Source organism: Rutilus rutilus (genome assembly GCF_951802725.1).
Source record: "Rutilus rutilus genome assembly, chromosome: 12".
In the NCBI taxonomy this organism is placed as follows: Eukaryota; Metazoa; Chordata; class Actinopteri; order Cypriniformes; family Leuciscidae; genus Rutilus; species Rutilus rutilus.
The window spans coordinates 25,755,905-25,774,199 of NC_140217.1; the positions used below are offsets into that span (position 1 = coordinate 25,755,905).

The window sequence follows — 18,295 nt, forward strand, 5'->3', positions numbered from 1 at the left end:
ACAAATTTTCCAGTCATATATTTCGTCATTGAAGATTTTTTTAAATATTCGCACAATATCAGGTCTCATCTCGTCTTGTAAGTATATTGTCACACCCCTATGAATAATTAGGGCAGGGCAAAAACATTGATTTCCAATTCATCTTTTTTTTTTTTTTTTTATGTGGTCGATTCGATATCGATTCATTCAGTGCTAAACATGGCAGATGTATGTATGATTTCAGATATTCTGGATAGTTGAAGATACTGTCACTTTTCCGATCGGGCTAGTTCTGCATGGTTATGAAAATATGTCATTTGCATACATTTTTAAACCTTGCCAATTTAAACATTCAAGCGCAAGAAGACGCGAAAGAGAACTCAATTCTGTACTTGTGCACTGTGTGAGAAGTTTTGTGTAAGCACACAACAGAAGAACACACACAGAAAGCTAAGTCTCAGACAGCGTGCGAATAAAAAAAATTTATTGAAATGAAAAAACGAGCTTGAATTGAAAAATTCACAAAAAAAAAAATCTCAAAATGCCTTTCATGAAAAATTACTTTTGAGAGCAATCACCAAAATTGTTGTATAGAATATATATTTTTGTGTTATGCATATGAGGATATGAGGGTAAGTAAATGATGACAAAACTACAATTTTTGGGTGAACTAATCCTTTAATTAAAAGTTGTGAGCAATCAGTGTAGAATAATAATGTGTTGCCTAATGTGAAGCATCATGTGCACGTTTCTCATAAATGGAATATGTGCTTGTGTGGGAATGGATGTTAAATAGCCGCTCCAATTAAAATCTAACAAATAAACCTGTAGGTTCACCTGCATTTGCATAAGCACCTTCCAAAAAGTTGACGCACACATGTTTGTATTTGCGATTTATTTCCTCATTCTGAAATTCTGAAAAGGAAATAAAACTTTGAGCCACTAATATCATTTTTGTCTCACTTCTCTTAAATAACTGAAGACTGTTTTCCCCAGCTGTCCACAGAAGATTTAAATCTGATTAAAATATACAAACAAAAGCATCTACTCCGAACACTCTCACTTTCTTACTCTCTCTTTGAGCTTATTTGAAAACATGCAGGCCATTTGGCAGGGTTGTTCGTTGGGGAAGGGCAGTTTGTCTGCTTTATGGCTGTGCTGACGTCAATGGCATAACTCAAATAGTTAGCAGGGTGCATGCTCCCAGCTTTCAAAAGCTGCACCACAGCAGAGCCAATGTTAAAACCCGAGACAGACTTCCCTCAGACAACAGTCTCAGCTGACATCTGTTCTTCTCATCGAATATACCACTCATCTTAAATTTATATGTTTTCTTATACATTAATCAACACAGTTGTCTGGATGAAGCTTGTTGTTAGAATCATATAAAGAAGAGTGGTCTATCTAATGTGCTAATTCTCGACTGAGACTTCACACTTTTTGTTTTGAGATTTGAAGTAAAAGATATTACTTTTTTCAATCAATTGTGCATGATCTTTGACTCCAACACTTGACACTTTCTCTGACCCATAATATCTCTGCTTTTCCAGCAATGCCCCTTAATCCCTGTGAGTAAAGATAGCAGAGTGTTTTTGAGGCATAGACCTCTTGCTCCTATTGCCATGATGGACTCTGCTTGGGCTTATGGGGGACAGTAAAGTCATGGAGATAAAGAGCCAACAAGGTGTTCAAGCCAATTCCGAGGTGTGTTAGGGAGTTTAAAGTCAGTTTTAACCCTAGAATGCATAAAAGTCTTGTTTATACTTTCGCCTGGCTCCGCAGCGCGAGTCTCTCGCCGTTGTACTATTCTTTGAAACGATAGGGGGCGACTCGAGTAATTGTCCTCTAAACCATCAGGAATCAGCGGTGAGAAGAAGAAAGCTATACACACGTGACAATGTTTATTTTAGTACACCACCAACAATACCACACTACAAAAAGAATCGTGTAAAACCCAGTAAACCCTGAGATTATTACTCGTGACAATAAAACAAAATATATGGATATGAGAATGTGTATACAATATAACTAAATTAACAATCTCTTACATATTTTCTAATTTCACTAAACATTGCATTAAGTTTCGTGAACATTTTTATTAAACATGGACCTTTATGTTCATAAAAAATATTTTTTATGCTATTGTATGCTCATTTTTTAAATGTAAGCAACTCATTTAGACGTGCAAACTGGGTGCCGGTGAGAAGTTCGAGCTCGGCCAGATTCGGCTCGAAGCCGTTCATCTTCGGATGCGGCGCCGCGCGCGTTGTTACAAAAAATGACCGCCCACACCGCAATGATGTCATTTTTGCCGCGCGCACCTTCGCGCTCGTGCGGACGCGTCGAGTATAAACCAGGCTTGAGCCAAAAAACCTAAACAAATGCATAAAGAGGGTAAAAAATTAACTGTATTGGAATTTTTTAACCTGAACCTTCACAACATGTCTCACAGACCACGTGAAAATGATCTTTGAAGACAGAGGCAGGACATTTCACATAAGATTTGCATCTTTCTAAGCATAACTTTTGCTCCTCTTCCTTTGTTTGGGCCTTCAGCTTCCTTTGGCCTTTCTCTATCTGAAATCGCATACTGAGTAGGTTCTGCATTTGAGAACTTCATGACTGTTAAAGTATGTATGTGTACAGTACGAATAAAGTATGACCAAACATGAATGTGTGTAATATGAATGCAATCTGAATGTACTACACCATGTTAGCATCATGTGAGATATAGAATATAGTTGTATAGTTTCCCTGCCATTCACGATTCCTCTCCCATGGTCTATAAAGTGTCCATTATGTAAACTTGATAATCATTGCAGTAGTAGTTGGTCATCTGGGTACTTTTTTGCCTAAACTGTTTTATGAATACTGTGAATTCAGTCATACTACTCATTTCACATACTGCTTTTCACCTACTATATAGAAAGGAGATATGCATTTTCAGACACATGGTTGGTTCAGAGCAAAAAAGTCACAACATTTTTTTAATAAATCCATAAAGTTTCAAGAAAATAAATATTACTGACAAAAATGTATCCAAAAATACTGTGCTGAGTCAAAATTCCATAGGAAATGAATATTGGTCAATTTGACCCCCTTTATGCATTATTGGGGTACTGTTACCAAAAAAAAAAAAAAAAAAAAAAAAAATCCCAATCCTATGAGAAATTTGAAAATGGGTCAGAAACACGTTTTTAAAAGAATTCATGGAATATGAACTAAATAAATGGTTCCATTGGTAAATCAAAGCATTCTGGGTCAATTTGACCCCCTTTATGCATTCTAGGGTTAAAAGACTGTTGTACTTCTTAAACTGACTTGCTAACACAGGAATCACCCAATGTTCTATAAACCAATGTCCTTCAAAGACCGTCAAAATATATATATATAAAAATAAAAACATCCTGAAATAAATGCATAATTTAGTATAATATAGTGAAATCTTCATATTTAATCAGGGTTCCCACATCCAGCAATAGCACTCACAAGAACAAAAAAAAAAAATCAATCGCTGAAAAAGTTTAGGGCTAAGCATAACACACAATCACCCCAAAAAAACAAAACAAACAAACAAACAAACAGAAATTTACTATAGCATTTCAGGTGTTTTCTATGACTTTAATTTCCTGGTCTGGAAATGATCATTTTTCAAATCTTCATATATATTTAAGTTTTTATGACCATGGGAACCCTGTTTAACCTCATGAGAAATGGTGATTTTGTATAAATGTGTACACTGCAATTTTTGGAAACCAATTTAGAAAAATGTAAGCATGAAGGTCCACCCCTAAACCTAACCGTCAGTGGGGTGTAAGCAGTTTGTATGAAAACGTAAAAATGATATTTTAATCCAAAAAATTTGCCATCAATTCACAAAAAGTAAAATAGTTACGAATTGCCATTAGAATGTGTTGATCAAAAGAAATGTTGAGTAAGGAGTCCAAATGGAACCAACGATTATCTGTAAACAGATATAAACCACTTTTTTTTTTTATGCAAAATTACATTTGCATACTTGGACACAGTGATATCTGTTCACTACACACATTTAAAACATATTTCACTATAAAAATTGTAAATGTATTGTACATTTTAATATATTTAAATTGCATATTTATTATAATATTTCAAATATTTTTAAAGATCTTTTAAAAACATTTATTATTTCACTTCTATTTATTTTATTAGTATTTCCATCAACATATTTACTATTTGTCAACCCATACACTAAGAAATTTTTGTAATTGGTGAAAAACGCTCCTGATGTTTCTAAAGGTTTCTATAAAGTATAATACATTTGATTAGACAATAAATTGATAGAGAGCAGTGTGTTATGTAATATTCCTTGGAGAGGAAGAGGGTTTGTGATGCCATTGTAATACATCAGTAAAACAGTTAAGAGGCCCCATGTCTCAATAGTCCCATGAAAGTCCTTCAGTACGAGCATCTGAACAATTCATGTATGTCAATGCTGTAACATACATAACATTTATATAGCCATTTGAAAACACCTGTCTTTAGACTATGGCAAGAGGCCTGGTATTATCACTCATACCATAATTATTACATAGTGGAACAATCTGGGGTGACTATGAAAGTTTAGAGTGAATCCATCTGCTGTTAACAACCAAAAAAAATATATATATAAATGCCAAGATATCAGATGGGCAAATGGTGCAGCGATAAATAATGTTGACATGCATGACGCAACGTTGCATGTTACAATCCAACTCCGATAACTCCAACAATCCCCTTTGTGCAAAAAGACACACCTCTTGCTGGAGACCAGAGGTGTTTGAAAATATTATTGATGATGTCACGCCGTCTCTAGGGGTCTTGAGTGCATAAACATGGTTGCAGGGCAGGGATCTGAAGCCAGTTTGGCACCCAGCAGTGGACATGGGGCTTTAGGAAGAGAGTGTGGCATTCCACACTTTCACACACAGAATCAACACACACTCTAGACATCAGTCAGGCAGTCGAGTTGTGATGACATGTACACATTTCACACAAACACACTCGTACACATCAGTTAAGTCAGCTAGTGGTCAAATACCAAAGACAACTGCCGATACGGTCACGTAGACACACATAAGCCACGCACACAAAGGGCCAGGAAAAATGTCTCCAGTCTACAGCTATAGTACAAGGCCCTTACTGGGTAAGGATGTGGTGTACTTAAATATCACTGACCCATCATGGTCTTCCAGCCTCAAAGGCTTCCATTCTGTTGACGTTTTCCCACTTTATTGCCAGACCCTGCCGGTTTGGGTGGGCTGTTGCTAGAGCTGTTGCTATGGCACACAAGTCTGAGGTAGATGATGAACGGAGATGATTTGACCATGTTGTTTTTAAAAAGAGGTTTCTCCTACTAAGTTTGCAGTTCCTTTGCTGGAATGAAAATAACCAAGGAGTTTTGGTAGATACATTGTTTTATACAGTTGGGCCCAAAAGTCTGAGAAATACTATGGACAGTGCATTTATTTTTTTGGGGAAAAAATCTATTTAGTGCACTATTATTAATATTTATTATTCATTTCTTGGCAGAATGTTTCTCAAATATTTCTTAAACTTCTCAAAATATACATTTTTTATTTTTGGTTTAAATTGAATCCCAGATTGTGACCAAGGACTACAGAATATGAATGTGCACTGCCCTGTTAAATAAATTAATAAATAATAAAAATACAACCATCCAATTTGGTCTCAGATGTTTCGACATTACTGCATGCAAAGCAATATTGCATGGCACTAACTAAACAAATATCATGCACAAACACATGAGTGATGACGCATATTCTAATCAATAGATCCTGTATAATTTTTTATGTTTTAAAGAGAGGCAGAACAACAGATATAACCAGGTATGTGTGGCTTTGCATATCCGTGCAAAACAAACAGGAAGAGTCTGCCTTACTTCCTGGTCATAATCATAAAATGTCTTATTATGGTCTTTCCTGTGGCAAGCGAGCAAGCAAGTGGAAACACAATGCTTATTGTTTGGAGTTTTTCATAATCTTCACCTCTCATAAAGACTCTGAGTGCTCTTGTCTTCCACCTAGCTCTTTATGAGCTTAAATTTATGCCTGCAAATTTGGCAACTCAATGGAGGGAAACAATGCAAAGAATGAATAAGGTTTTTTTTTTTTTTTTTTTAATGTATGAACCATCAATCAGTTTCTGTTGATATGGAAAGGAAATCTGAGATTATGCCTCCAGGAATAGCCAAAACATTTATGGCCACTCAGTATCCAAAGTACCCTTTAAATTCACAATATTTTCACTCATGCACAAACTAAACCTGCAGTTTTACACGAGGCATTACCTCTCATGCCATTCTGAAGCACGACCCCAACAGCCATGACGATGACACTGACGCAGGTTGTCGCTCTCTTGGGTGGACCACTATAAAGACCACCATTGTGACTTCCAGTGAAAACAACCTCCCAAAACACCCCTGCCAGATAATGCCAGATGGGGAGTTTGAGTGTTTTGTTAAAGCTAAAACCATTAACGCAAAAATCATAAGCCAACAAAACCTGTGCCAGGGAAATAACTTCAGAGGGAATTCTGCACACAGCATTTTGATCTAAAATCACATTTCACCCTGTCAATCCTAATATTAGTCCAAACAAGCAAGCCATTCCTCAAGCTCTGACACAACATCAGATTTAAATGAGCTTCGCTCTGATCTTTACCACTTTATTATAAAAACTTATAAAATTAAACTGACTGTGGTTCAGAATGAATAGGTTGCTATTGACGTAAGCATCACAGATCAAAGCTTGAGTTCTGGGTTAAGCTGCACACACACACACACACCTGCACACACATTCAATAACGTGAGCGTGCAAGAGCGCTGGGGCGAGAACTTGAAGGGTTTTCCCAGAAAACATTCCCAGTGCATTTCTAACATCTCTCCCACATCTGAAGCCTTTTAAGACTGACAGTGACCTTGTAGGGGAAAAGTCATTAGTTTTCAATGAGAGATGCCAATTTTTGGTAAAACATGAAAAGTTTAACTATAGCTGTGATGTATGGAAGCTTGTTTCTGCCACAAAATAAAAAATAAAAAGGGTAATTGTGACTTTTTTCCCCCAGAATTGTGAGATATAAACTCGCAATTGCATGTTATAAAGTCAGAATGGCAAGATATAAATTGTGAGAAATTAAGTCAGAATTGTGTGTATAAAGTCACAATTATGAGAAAAAAGTCAGTCTTTTTTTCCTGAGAATTTGCCTTATAAAATAAATAAAGTCAGAATTGCGAGTTATAAGGCAAATTCTCAGGAAAAAAAGACTGACTTTTTTCTCAGAATTGCGAGTTATATCTCTCCCTAACTTATATTCCTCGCAAGTACAAGTTTATACGATGCATTATACGCTACTTCAATGTACTCTTTCCTCCCAGAATTATACACCAACTGAGAGACCTAAAATGATTTAAAACAAATTAAATGAATAATAATAAAAAACTTTTTTCTTTTTTTTTAAGAGCAAGAGACTGCAACAATGCAGTCCAAAATGTTGGTGAAACCATGAGTAACTGGTTCTGAAATGGTGACGCTCTGAAGAATTCAAGCTAAATATAGACCTAGACAACCATTCCTGAAAGTGACAGAAAACAGCATAATAGAAAAAAAAGAATTTGCCCTCGGGAAAAGGAAATGGATAGTTACTGGATATAAGAGTGACTGCTCACACAAACAAACACAGAGAGCCTAAAAGTGCGAACCCTGACTAGTCCTGTGACTGGAAGTGCTACTATATCTAGCTCATGAATTAGATACTGTAACAGAGCAATGGCAGGAAATTATCACCATGGTAACCTTGTTGGGTAGCTCTTTCAGGGTGAATCGCACACTGGTATCATTTCAGATTAAAATTAACTGCACACTGGTCAAGGTGTCCTTGACCGGAGCTTCCTGGCACCACGTTTGGGTGGATCTGGCTGCTGGGAAACCTGTGGATTCTGAAATGTCTAAGCAAATAACAGAAACACTTTTGTCAGGTTATGAGAGATAAGAGAACTTTGAAGTGCAGTAAAGACTAATTAAATCATTTTCTACTGACAACTGTGGGTGGACTGTTTGTCCATTTGGAAATAAAAGAGACGTTTAATAACACGCCACTTCATAGCACTCCAGTCTTTTAAAGAGCTTGTTTTTGACTCAAGTGGGGAATGTCAGTCAGCTCTATCCCACACTAGGCCAGTCAGCTGATAAGAAAGTTTGTATGCTGGCCAGAGTGCATTTCAATGACCTTCTCTAGGTACTCTGTGAACACATTGTAGCTGTCAGTCAAGTGGCTTCTACTACGTGCTGCAAACAGCACCTTTCTGTTGTGATGGTTCTTATGTGTGTTAATCTCTCTATTCTTAAACAGACATATTTACGTTTTATAGAGATAACATTAAGCTGACCTTATAACTATGCGTGTGAATGCACAGGCCAGCTAGGATGTGATAAGGAAAAGGCCGTGAGGTTCACTTGCGCATCACCTCCTGTTTATCGTTTCATTAGGCCGGCACAACGCCGTTATACTCAGCCCTAATAAAGTTTCATTAAAGTTCCCATAAAGGTGTCTCACGTGTGCTTTGTTTAAATGAAGGTATTCATTAACAGTCCTGGATCTTCAAAAGTACCAAATATGCAAAGTGAAATCTGTTTTCATATATATATATATAGGTAAATAATATACACCATCTCTCATATATATAATCATCTCTCCTCTTCAAGTCACTGGATTACCTAATGTAAGTCCATGTGTATACAGTGTTGAAAATGATTTCAGAATAAATATTTTTTTTTACATTATTCAAAGAAACATACAAATGAGAAGCTTCATTTGTGTTCCTTACACAAAAAAACTAATGTTTTGAGTGACATGATGAGTGATGTGTGCAACCCACAGCCTTAAGTATGCTCTATAAAAGAAAAGTTTTATTGAAAAGGCCTTGAGCATAAAAACAATTCTGTGCCAATTCTAAGATTAAGTATTTACGACAACAAGGAACACATAAACACATGAAGTCATAGTTAGCAGAACAACGATGCTAACAAAATGTCATGAACCTTTCGATTGGTTCGGCCTAAGGTGATGCGACTATTGTATTTGTTGATGTTTCCTGTAAAGAAATACGTCCGTACAGATATTTCAGCCGTGATTTAATCTCATGAAGTAAGCTATAAGTCAAACAAACACTGCTATTGTATGTTTCTCTGAAGCGTATCTCTCAAAGGCCATAAGATAAACTCCAGGGCTATATCTGCCATCTCTGTAAATACTCAAGATGTTGATCTAAGATCAGTTACCAAGATCGAAATCTCCTCATCTTGTCCTAACCTCAGATAAGCTGCCTCTTCTGTATGAAGAACGACAGGGTCTTACCTGTGACTTTCCTGCTCTCACAAAAACATGAAAACATTCCCATTGCCAGAGACGGAGAGTTCCGGAAATTCTGGCCATCACAACAAATTCCTCATACACCACAAATCATGGACAAATGGACTCCCCCACACACAGTGTACAAATGAATGTGGGAAAACTCATTGGTTTATATTCTATGGATCCAATAGTCACAAAAGGAATGCACAAAATTAATTTGCAACAATGATCTGATTATATATACACAAACAGCTCAGTTTTACAAAACACAGGCACCTGATCCCACACACATTATGAGTGCACGCGTGTCCGTATCAGTGCGTGTTGAAAGAGAAGACAATGGTATTTGTCAGTCTACATCCTATTTTCCCCATTTGGTCATTAAGCCGCAGACAAGTTCATCTCACGACCTGTGTGTGTGAGGAATTAACACTCGCACACTGAAAAACACCTCCTGGGTTCCGGAGGATTCCAGCGGTATGGGAAAAACAGGAAAAATCTGCGCTCTCCTTCCTGCCCAATGACCCTGTTTGTATGACACACAGGAGGCAGTTTAGGTGCAGGCAGTAAGTCAGTGGCTCCGTCTCATTGTCTCAGTTATGGTTACATCACTACAGTTCTGCATGCGTTGGGGGTTACATTGTGAGTGGGAGACTACTGCCATAGTTTTCTTTTCAGTTTACTCCCTCTATCTGCATTTAAAAAAAATAAAAAATAAAAGAAAGCCCTGTCAATGCAAAAACATAGATGCTAGCACTATAAGGTGTGATTCACACAGACCACATTTTTGCATTTAAAAATGCAAGTCACAGAGAAGTGAAATAAAAAAAAGAGACATGTTATGTGCGCGTTGCTACAAAAGTTCTGAGATGTGTCTATAACTAGAAAGTTTTGAAATCTATTTGAATAGATTTAACTGCAGCTATAACAATAATGACAGGAACAATACTGTATAGCTGATGAACAATAACAAAACTGATAGCCAATCAGAATCTAAGAACTTAAAGGGATAGTTCACTTTGAAATAAAATTTTGGTATGTTTTAGCTTACCTCAAGGGCATCCAAGATGTAGGTGTCTTTTTTTCCGCAGTAGTTTCAATTTTGATATTTTTAGGTCAAACCGTTCTTGTCTGTCAGTCATTTCATGCAGGTCTACGGTCACTGTCTCAAAGAGCATGCACAAAGTCCAAATTAAAACAATTCCCCATCGTCCAAATTAAACAATTCCCCATCGTAAGTACACATTGATGGCCTAAGACACGAAACGAGCGGTTTGTGTGAGAAAACAAACAGTATTTATATCGTTGTTAGCTTTTGAACACAGCCGCGTCCAAATGATCTGAGGGCGCGGGCGGGTATAGATATACACACTAGATGTCGCCTTGGCTACGGATTCGTTCCAATGAACTGCAGTAGCGAAGGCGACATCTATGTATATATCTATACCCGCCAGCGGGCGGGTTTAGATATATACACTAGATGTCGCTTGGCTACGGTTTCGTTCCAATGAACTGCAGTAGCTAAGGCGACGTCTAGTGTATATATATCTATACCCGCCCGCGCCCTCAGATCATTTGGACGCGGCTGTGTTCAAGAGCTAACAACGATATAAATACTGTTCGTTTTCTCACACAAACCGCTCGTTTCGTGTCTTAGGCCATCAATGTGTACTTACGATGGGGAATTGTTTAATTTGGACGATGGGGAATTGTTTTAATTTGGACTTTGTGCATGCTCTTTGAGACAGTGACCGTAGACCTGCATTATATGACTGACAGACAAGAACGGTTTGACCTAAAAATATCAAAATTGAAACTACTGCGGAAACAAAGACACCTACATCTTGGATGCCCTTGAGGTAAGCTAAAACATACCAAAATTTATTATTTTCAAAGTGAACTATCCCTTTAAGCATTTAAAGCATGATTATGATACACAAATATCATCTGTTGCTGTGACACTAATATAGTTACCTTTAGTTATACATCTTTATTGTTATCGATCTTGGTGTAAACTGGTTTTGAAACAGAGAAAGTATCTATGTTTTTGCAATGACGGCTATTTTTTAGAGATGGAGATAGAGAGACTAATCATAGCAGTCTTTCTTCCTTTTCATGCATGATCAAAAGTAGATTAGACCCTGAACCTGTATAAGGTATACAGGTATACCTGTATTTCTTCTGTTGAACAAAAAAGAAGATATATTAAAGAATGTTTGTAACCAGACAGTTGACGCGACGGTAGCCATTGACTTCCATTGTATTTTTTTCCTACTATGGAAGTCAATGGCTACTGTCAACTTTTTAATTGCCGATATTCTTTGAAATATCTTTTTTTTTTTTGTGTGTTGTCTTCAGGGTGAGTAAATGATGACAAAATTTAAATTTTTGGGTGAACTATCCCTTTAAGGACACATGCAAAACCTCTCCAAAATGATGTGGCATTTACGATCAAAACAAATTCGGCATTAATTCTGCATGACTATTGCATATTTTCAACATTACGAAACTAACTGCCTACTAAGAGGTGAGAAACTGTGACGTTACACTCAACTGGCAGCATAACAGCAGCACTTCTCAGAGACACAAAGACCGATCAAGCCTAAAGAGCACCAGGAAGTGAATCTCAGTCCACCTGGTTTAAGAGGAAGTCAACAAAGCCACATGCAAGCTGACTGACGTCAATCACAACCCACCGCACCTGACAGGAACTTCAACTGACTGCATTTCTCATGCTCTCTGTTTCAGTATAATGCCTCTTGACACTTCTCTTCCACGTTACGCATTGAAGACCTGGTCCTTTTTTTTGTAGGCCGGACTTGCTGTATGGCCCGATTATTGATGTTACAAGAGCACTTTGAGCATTATACCGTATCTCCTCAGTGTTACGTGGAGCTGTACTCCTGCCCTCTTATAGCTAAATAATACACACATGGACAATATTCTACTGTATGTCCCTTCTCTTCCACTCCATTTGATTTTTCCATCTTTCCTAGAAATATATTGATTCAACTGTGAATGCAGGCCATCAAACCAGACTGTACAGGTCAAACACTAACAATCTATAGTCTTTGTATTGACAGTTCAAACTTTTCCACTTTTTCAAGCTTTTAATTCCTTCTATGGTCCAATTTTCCCCAAAAAAGGAGCTTAGTGAAGTTTGCAAGCATTTTTTACAGTTTTATTTGTATCAGGCACAACGCGCCTGATACAAGTGCACAAACTCCTTCTCTACCGCTACTTTTTGTACAGTGCTCTTACACTAACTTTTATCCAATATGTGGTTACACTATTTTAATGGTCCATTTTAGACATTCTGCTAACAATAAGTAACTTTGCAACTACATGATAACTAACTCTTCATTAGAGTATTAGTAGATTGTAGTTGGCTGTTAGGTTAGGGATAGGTGTTAGGGTGTGGTTTAGTAAAATAATGTACTTACAACATTATAGTCAGTAGAATGTCTGTTGGGGAGCATCAAAATTAGGCTAAGTGTTAGAAGACATTAAGCAGACAGTCTAATACTCTGCTGAAAGTTAGTTGACATGTAGTTGCAAAGTTATTATAGTTAGTAGAATGTCTAAAGACCATCAAAATAAAGTGTTACCATTTTGATTCTTAGCTTTTCTGATACATAATGTTGTGTTACAAGAATACAGTCAATTACTGTACACAATTTTCTTGCATTTCATTAAACAAAACCTGCTAATGATTGTGTTTATTATAAAGCCTCTTTCTTATTCCTTGATGAAATGTGAACAATCTCTCTCTGATTATCCTTCAGAACTGACTTCAGTCCGCCAAGGTTTTCTTAACATTTCTAAGGAAACAGTCTGGGCTGTATAATAGAGGCTCCAGTGAATGGCCTTGGTCTGTTTAGTTAGAATAGATTACAGTTTTTCTGAAATCTCTGTCTGGCGTGTTTTCTGATATCACACTGGGAGCCATCATCAAGGACAGAGAGTGAACTATGAGGAATTTTCCCACCGGTTATACAAAACCTTTCGGCTGAGGCAGGCTGTTGTCCGTTGCATTATTGTGTTTGGCTGGTGTGCGTGCGTGTGAGAGACCAACACGTAGCAGCCATGGCCTTTTCCTATGGTCTAACACATTCTGTAAAACTAGACAAAACAGTCACTAATATGGGTACCGTGCTTAAATGTGTGCGTACGTGAGTCTACTAAACGTTTCAACACTGCCCGGCCAATCAGTAGAAGCTGAGGCGGAGATGAGTGATGATGAGGGATACAAGAGGGCAACGGCGTGGGCAGTCACGTAGCATGGCAAGAGGTCTCTCTATCATTAAAAATATATGGAATCTACAAAACACGTGTTTACAGGCACACACACAAACACGTGATCTTCAAGATGGAGTTACTTTAAAAGCATAGGAAATGCCGGTATACTGAAAATCTGGGATTCACCATGTTTTTTAGTTGTTGTTTTTAGGATTTTGAACCATGGAACTACAGTGAATAGTCAATATTTAGGATTCTGCACTCGCTTTCACTTAAATCAGTTTGCTGTTAATATCGTTTGTAATAAAAAAAAATTTAAAAAATGTATTAAATCTGAAAAGGTTGTCTTTCACTAGTGGTCTGAGACTTTTGGACCGCATTTGGGATACATTTATGCATATGTGAAATTATATGCGGACTTACCAGGTAGGCACACTCTGGTAATGGGGGGCTGGTTGGACACGGGGGACCTCCTGCAAGAAGAAATGTTAAAAGATTCCTGAAAATGTAGCCAAATTAATACAAACAGTTATGACACAAGCAGAAAACCCCATGCATTTCAATCAATTATGTGTGTATTTATGAAAAAACACCCGTTTTGTCATTCTATTGAGTCATCTACAATCATAACAGGATGAACAATGTCAAAGCAAAGAGCATATTTCCACATTAAAGAAGAATGGAAGAAACTATATTCAAGTCTGCGCACTCTGCAATATATCTTTCTTGAGTGAATCATGGATTTGATGTGATACTAACACATACGTATTATTATTATGTCACAGGGTGTGTCCTCTTTTCTGCACATACTTCCATAGAATTTCCCTTTAAGTTCTTCTGAACTGGGTTGCCCTTTGAATAAACAAGAAAAGGCGCCTAACAAAAGCCTCTAACAGTGCGGTATAATTGCCCTGGCTCAGATGGTTACTTGGATGGTGAAAATATTCTTCCACGAATAACAGCGAAAAAACACCTTTTCCACCGTTTAGCCTCATCTCTCAGTTGGAAAAATGGAATTTAGGGGCATCTGGAAAATCTTCTCTGTAGTGATTTTTTGTTGGGATTGAAATCTTGAAAACTGGTGACAAGATAAGTGGAAAATGGCTCTAGTTAAATGTCAGTGTGCATGGGTGGCCGAGTCCATAAAACAAATATTAGGAAAGACTGTCCTCTTGTGGTCGTATTTATTATTAAAACATTAATTTTTTTATTATTTGTATTTTATATTATTTATACGTTTATAATTATTATATATATATATATATATATATATATATATATATATATATATATTAAACATTCATTACTATAAAAATAATAGTTAGTTAGTTAAAAATAACTATCTGTTTATACAAGTTCACAGATCCTCTGGAGTAATGCAATAGGACTGCTATGGGGTCAGGCATTCTGGAAGTTTAAAAAACAGAGATGTGAAGTACATATTGCTGTTACAGCACTTATATTAATTATTTCATAAACTAACCTGTGTTATTTGAACTTTAAAAACTAAATTGGCATTTTAGCAGCATTAAGAATACTGTTCCTAACACTTATGGTCTGCCCTTCTGACGTAATTCCTGCTGGTGGAGTTTGCTCCATGTAAACAGTATTTTGTGGATAGTTACATCATATTCCTCTGGTTTCCTTCATGCATCATGTGAAAGTTACACAGTTTAGTTGCTTTAAATAGTCAGATGAGATGTAAGATTGGATATACAGTAACTATTGGATATTCACAGGTTAAGTGATTTTATTCTTAAGGCTAGTAAGAGATTCTATTCTAGTCAAGATTTGTGGTGAAACAGTGTGTATGTATTTCAATTTTTAATTTGTCTTGCAATACTGTACAGTTTTCTTGCCCCATAGACACACACCCATTGCATTACTGCATATGCATTTTTTTTTTTTTACTGAGCAATGTCAAAATATTTTTTACAAACTTTTCCTGAATCAAACAGAATTTTCTTTTATGAACGAAAAACAATCCTTTATAAACTCGGCGGCAAAATAAAATTTTCAGAAACGTAAAATTATTATAAAATGTTTTTGGGGGGGTGGGGGGATTTGAAGGCCTTCGGTTTATCCCCCTGGAGCCGGATGGATTACTTTTGTGAAGGATGCATGCACATTTTGGGACTTGGAGGAGGTGGACCCCATAGCTTCACACTATAACCACTGAAAGATCTAAGACATTTTCTAAAATAACTGAAAATGTGTTCGTCTGAAAAAAGATTGACATATGCATCTCGAACGGCTTGAGGGTGAGTAAATCATGGGTTAAATATCATTTTTGGCCGAACTATCCCTTTAAGTTTGGTTAACGTCATAGCTTCTGTTAGCAATAATACTCACTTGTTAGATGTGCACTGAACATTGGTCAAGACAGTAAAGTTGTTCCTGACACTTCGAAGGCTTGCTAGAACCTAGAAAAAGTGAGAAATAAAGCTGTGAGTTAAAACCAAGCACACGTCCATTTGAAAAGTAATCCTTAAAGAAAACGTGACACTGATATGTTTACCTGAGCAAAAGGTGTGACTATCAGGTCATCCCCATGCCTGCAATCAAGAGGGAATAACATATTGAGCAACTGACATTCAAACAAAGTAAACCCTATTATTTCAAGTAAAAAAAAAAATCAAAACGGACCCTATCCACTTCCTTAATGGTTGTTCCTGGTCTTATTGTGAACTGGCTAAATTTGCTGTATTAAATATTTAGTTTCACTCAGAAATGCATCACATTATAGAAGTAAACTGGGTTGCGACCAGCAATTCACGTTGACAACTTTATATGTCAGATGTCATTTTATATTCCATGGAATTAGAAATCAGACTCATTATCAAAGAGGTTCCTTTTAGTATCAGGACCCTAAATGGAACTAAAACAAAATTGGTTAACAAGAACAATCCAGCACATTCCTCATGGTTCAACAGATATTTGGCATCTACGACTCTGGAAAATAAGTTCTCAGAAAATTCCAGACAGTTACTGCCAGAAGGCTTAGAAAATAAGGCCTTGATTGAGATACGTCCTGGCATGCAAATCTCACTGCCATGAGCAGCAGTGTATAAATCAACTTCACTAAAACAGCCCTGCCTCCATCTTTACCTTTTCTGCAGACATGTTTGGAAACAGAAATATTAGCGTTGAAGAAAGAAAGGCATATTAAACAACTTCAAGGTCCTCAGATTACTAGATGATGAATGATTTAGATGTGGTGGCAAAAAAAGTGTTGACTAATTAGTTAAAGGTATAGCGGAGGATTTTCCCGAATTTTAGAAAAGAACCGCCCTCTCCACTTTTTGAAAAAATGCACATGCAACACTCTACCTGCTCCCGAGAGGGAACGCCTATTAAATGTGTGCACGAGAGAGCATGCACGAGCTAATCATAGCTTACATTAACTTTTACTAGCAGTGATTTTAAATGGATTTCTCCAAATAGCATGCCAAACTTTACCTGTCAAGTAGAAACTTCGCGACTGAGGCATCAGTGGGAAGCCCAACCTGTGTTTTGAGCGCACGCCATCGTGTGAATCGTGTGCACAAGCACGTACGACGGCCTTACGTAAACATATCACCAGAATGATTGACACTTAGGAGGACCAATAGTCTTGATGATCCACCCGGAAAAAGAAAATCCTCCGCTATACCTTTAAGATGATTTAATGATTACCAAAATGTATGACAACAGTTGACAACTACATTTACATTTACATTTATGCATTTGGCAGACGCTTTTATCCAAAGCGACTTACATTGCATTCAAGGTACACATTTTACATTTTGTCAGTTCTTGCTTTCCCTGGGAATTGAACCCATGACCTTGGTGTTGCTAGCACCAACGCTCTACTGTTTGAGCTACAGGAAAGCGGGTATTTTAACTATACCCATCCTTAAAAAATGCATTAAGCAGGGAAAAAAAATCTGATTTACAACAAATCTTTCTCTCATAAAAACAAATAAATAAACCAGCCTAGGATGGTTTGGTGGTTTTAGATGATCTAAGATAGTTTAGCTGGTCTTTCGGCCTAAACAGCTGACAAGTGCCCAGAAACCAGTCCAGTTTGGACCAGCAAACCAATTCAATTCAATTTTAAGTTGTTGTTTTCAACTGTTTCAGTAAATAAAAGGTAGCTATTAATACATTGAAAAATACCACTATACTCACAGTTCTGAGGCGATAGAAGAATTTCGAGACATTGACTTTGGTGAAAGGTCATAGTCGCTGTCTGAGCGGTAGAGGAAGGACTCTCGCCGCTGGTTGTGACCGGGAAAGTTTGTGTGCAGAACCAGGCCAGAACCTGGTGAGGCCTGGGGATCCAAAGGACTACAGCTTGCAGACGGGCCATTTTCCACATCGAAACTGCAATGGCACAAAAACAAAAAACAATACATTGAAATTAAGGTAAGGACACATGAAAGTCTATTTAATGGTCTTAGATTGGTGTCACTTTAACATATACAATATTATATAAATGCACTTTTGTCTTACTGAAGAGTAAGACTGTGCATTCAAAACTAAAAACAAGTCCTGGTTCACCTTAGCCATCCATAAAATAAGTTATATATAGCTTAATGAAAATTTCAGGAGAAATACACAAGCTGTCCTCTGGGACCAGAGAGCTCTGGAAAGTCTCAAAGATTCCCAGCATTTGGGGCGGAAGCATGTCTCATCTTTCCAAACC

General features: G+C 37.1%; 1 protein-coding gene across 4 annotated transcripts in view; it reads right to left on the reverse strand.

The window, feature by feature from the left end:
• pde4ba (phosphodiesterase 4B, cAMP-specific a) overlaps positions 1-18,295 on the reverse strand; it is a 167,032-nt gene that overhangs the window by 23,610 nt on the left and 125,127 nt on the right. For all 4 annotated transcript variants that reach the window (XM_084426774.1, XM_084426775.1, XM_084426776.1 and 1 more), the window contains 4 exons: positions 17,779-17,973; positions 16,127-16,163; positions 15,961-16,031; positions 14,032-14,081 (listed from right to left, as the gene is read on the reverse strand). In XM_084426774.1, coding sequence (XP_084282900.1) covers positions 14,032-14,081; positions 15,961-16,031; positions 16,127-16,163; positions 17,779-17,973 — 353 coding nt within the window. The remainder of the gene's footprint in view (positions 1-14,031; positions 14,082-15,960; positions 16,032-16,126; positions 16,164-17,778; positions 17,974-18,295) is intronic.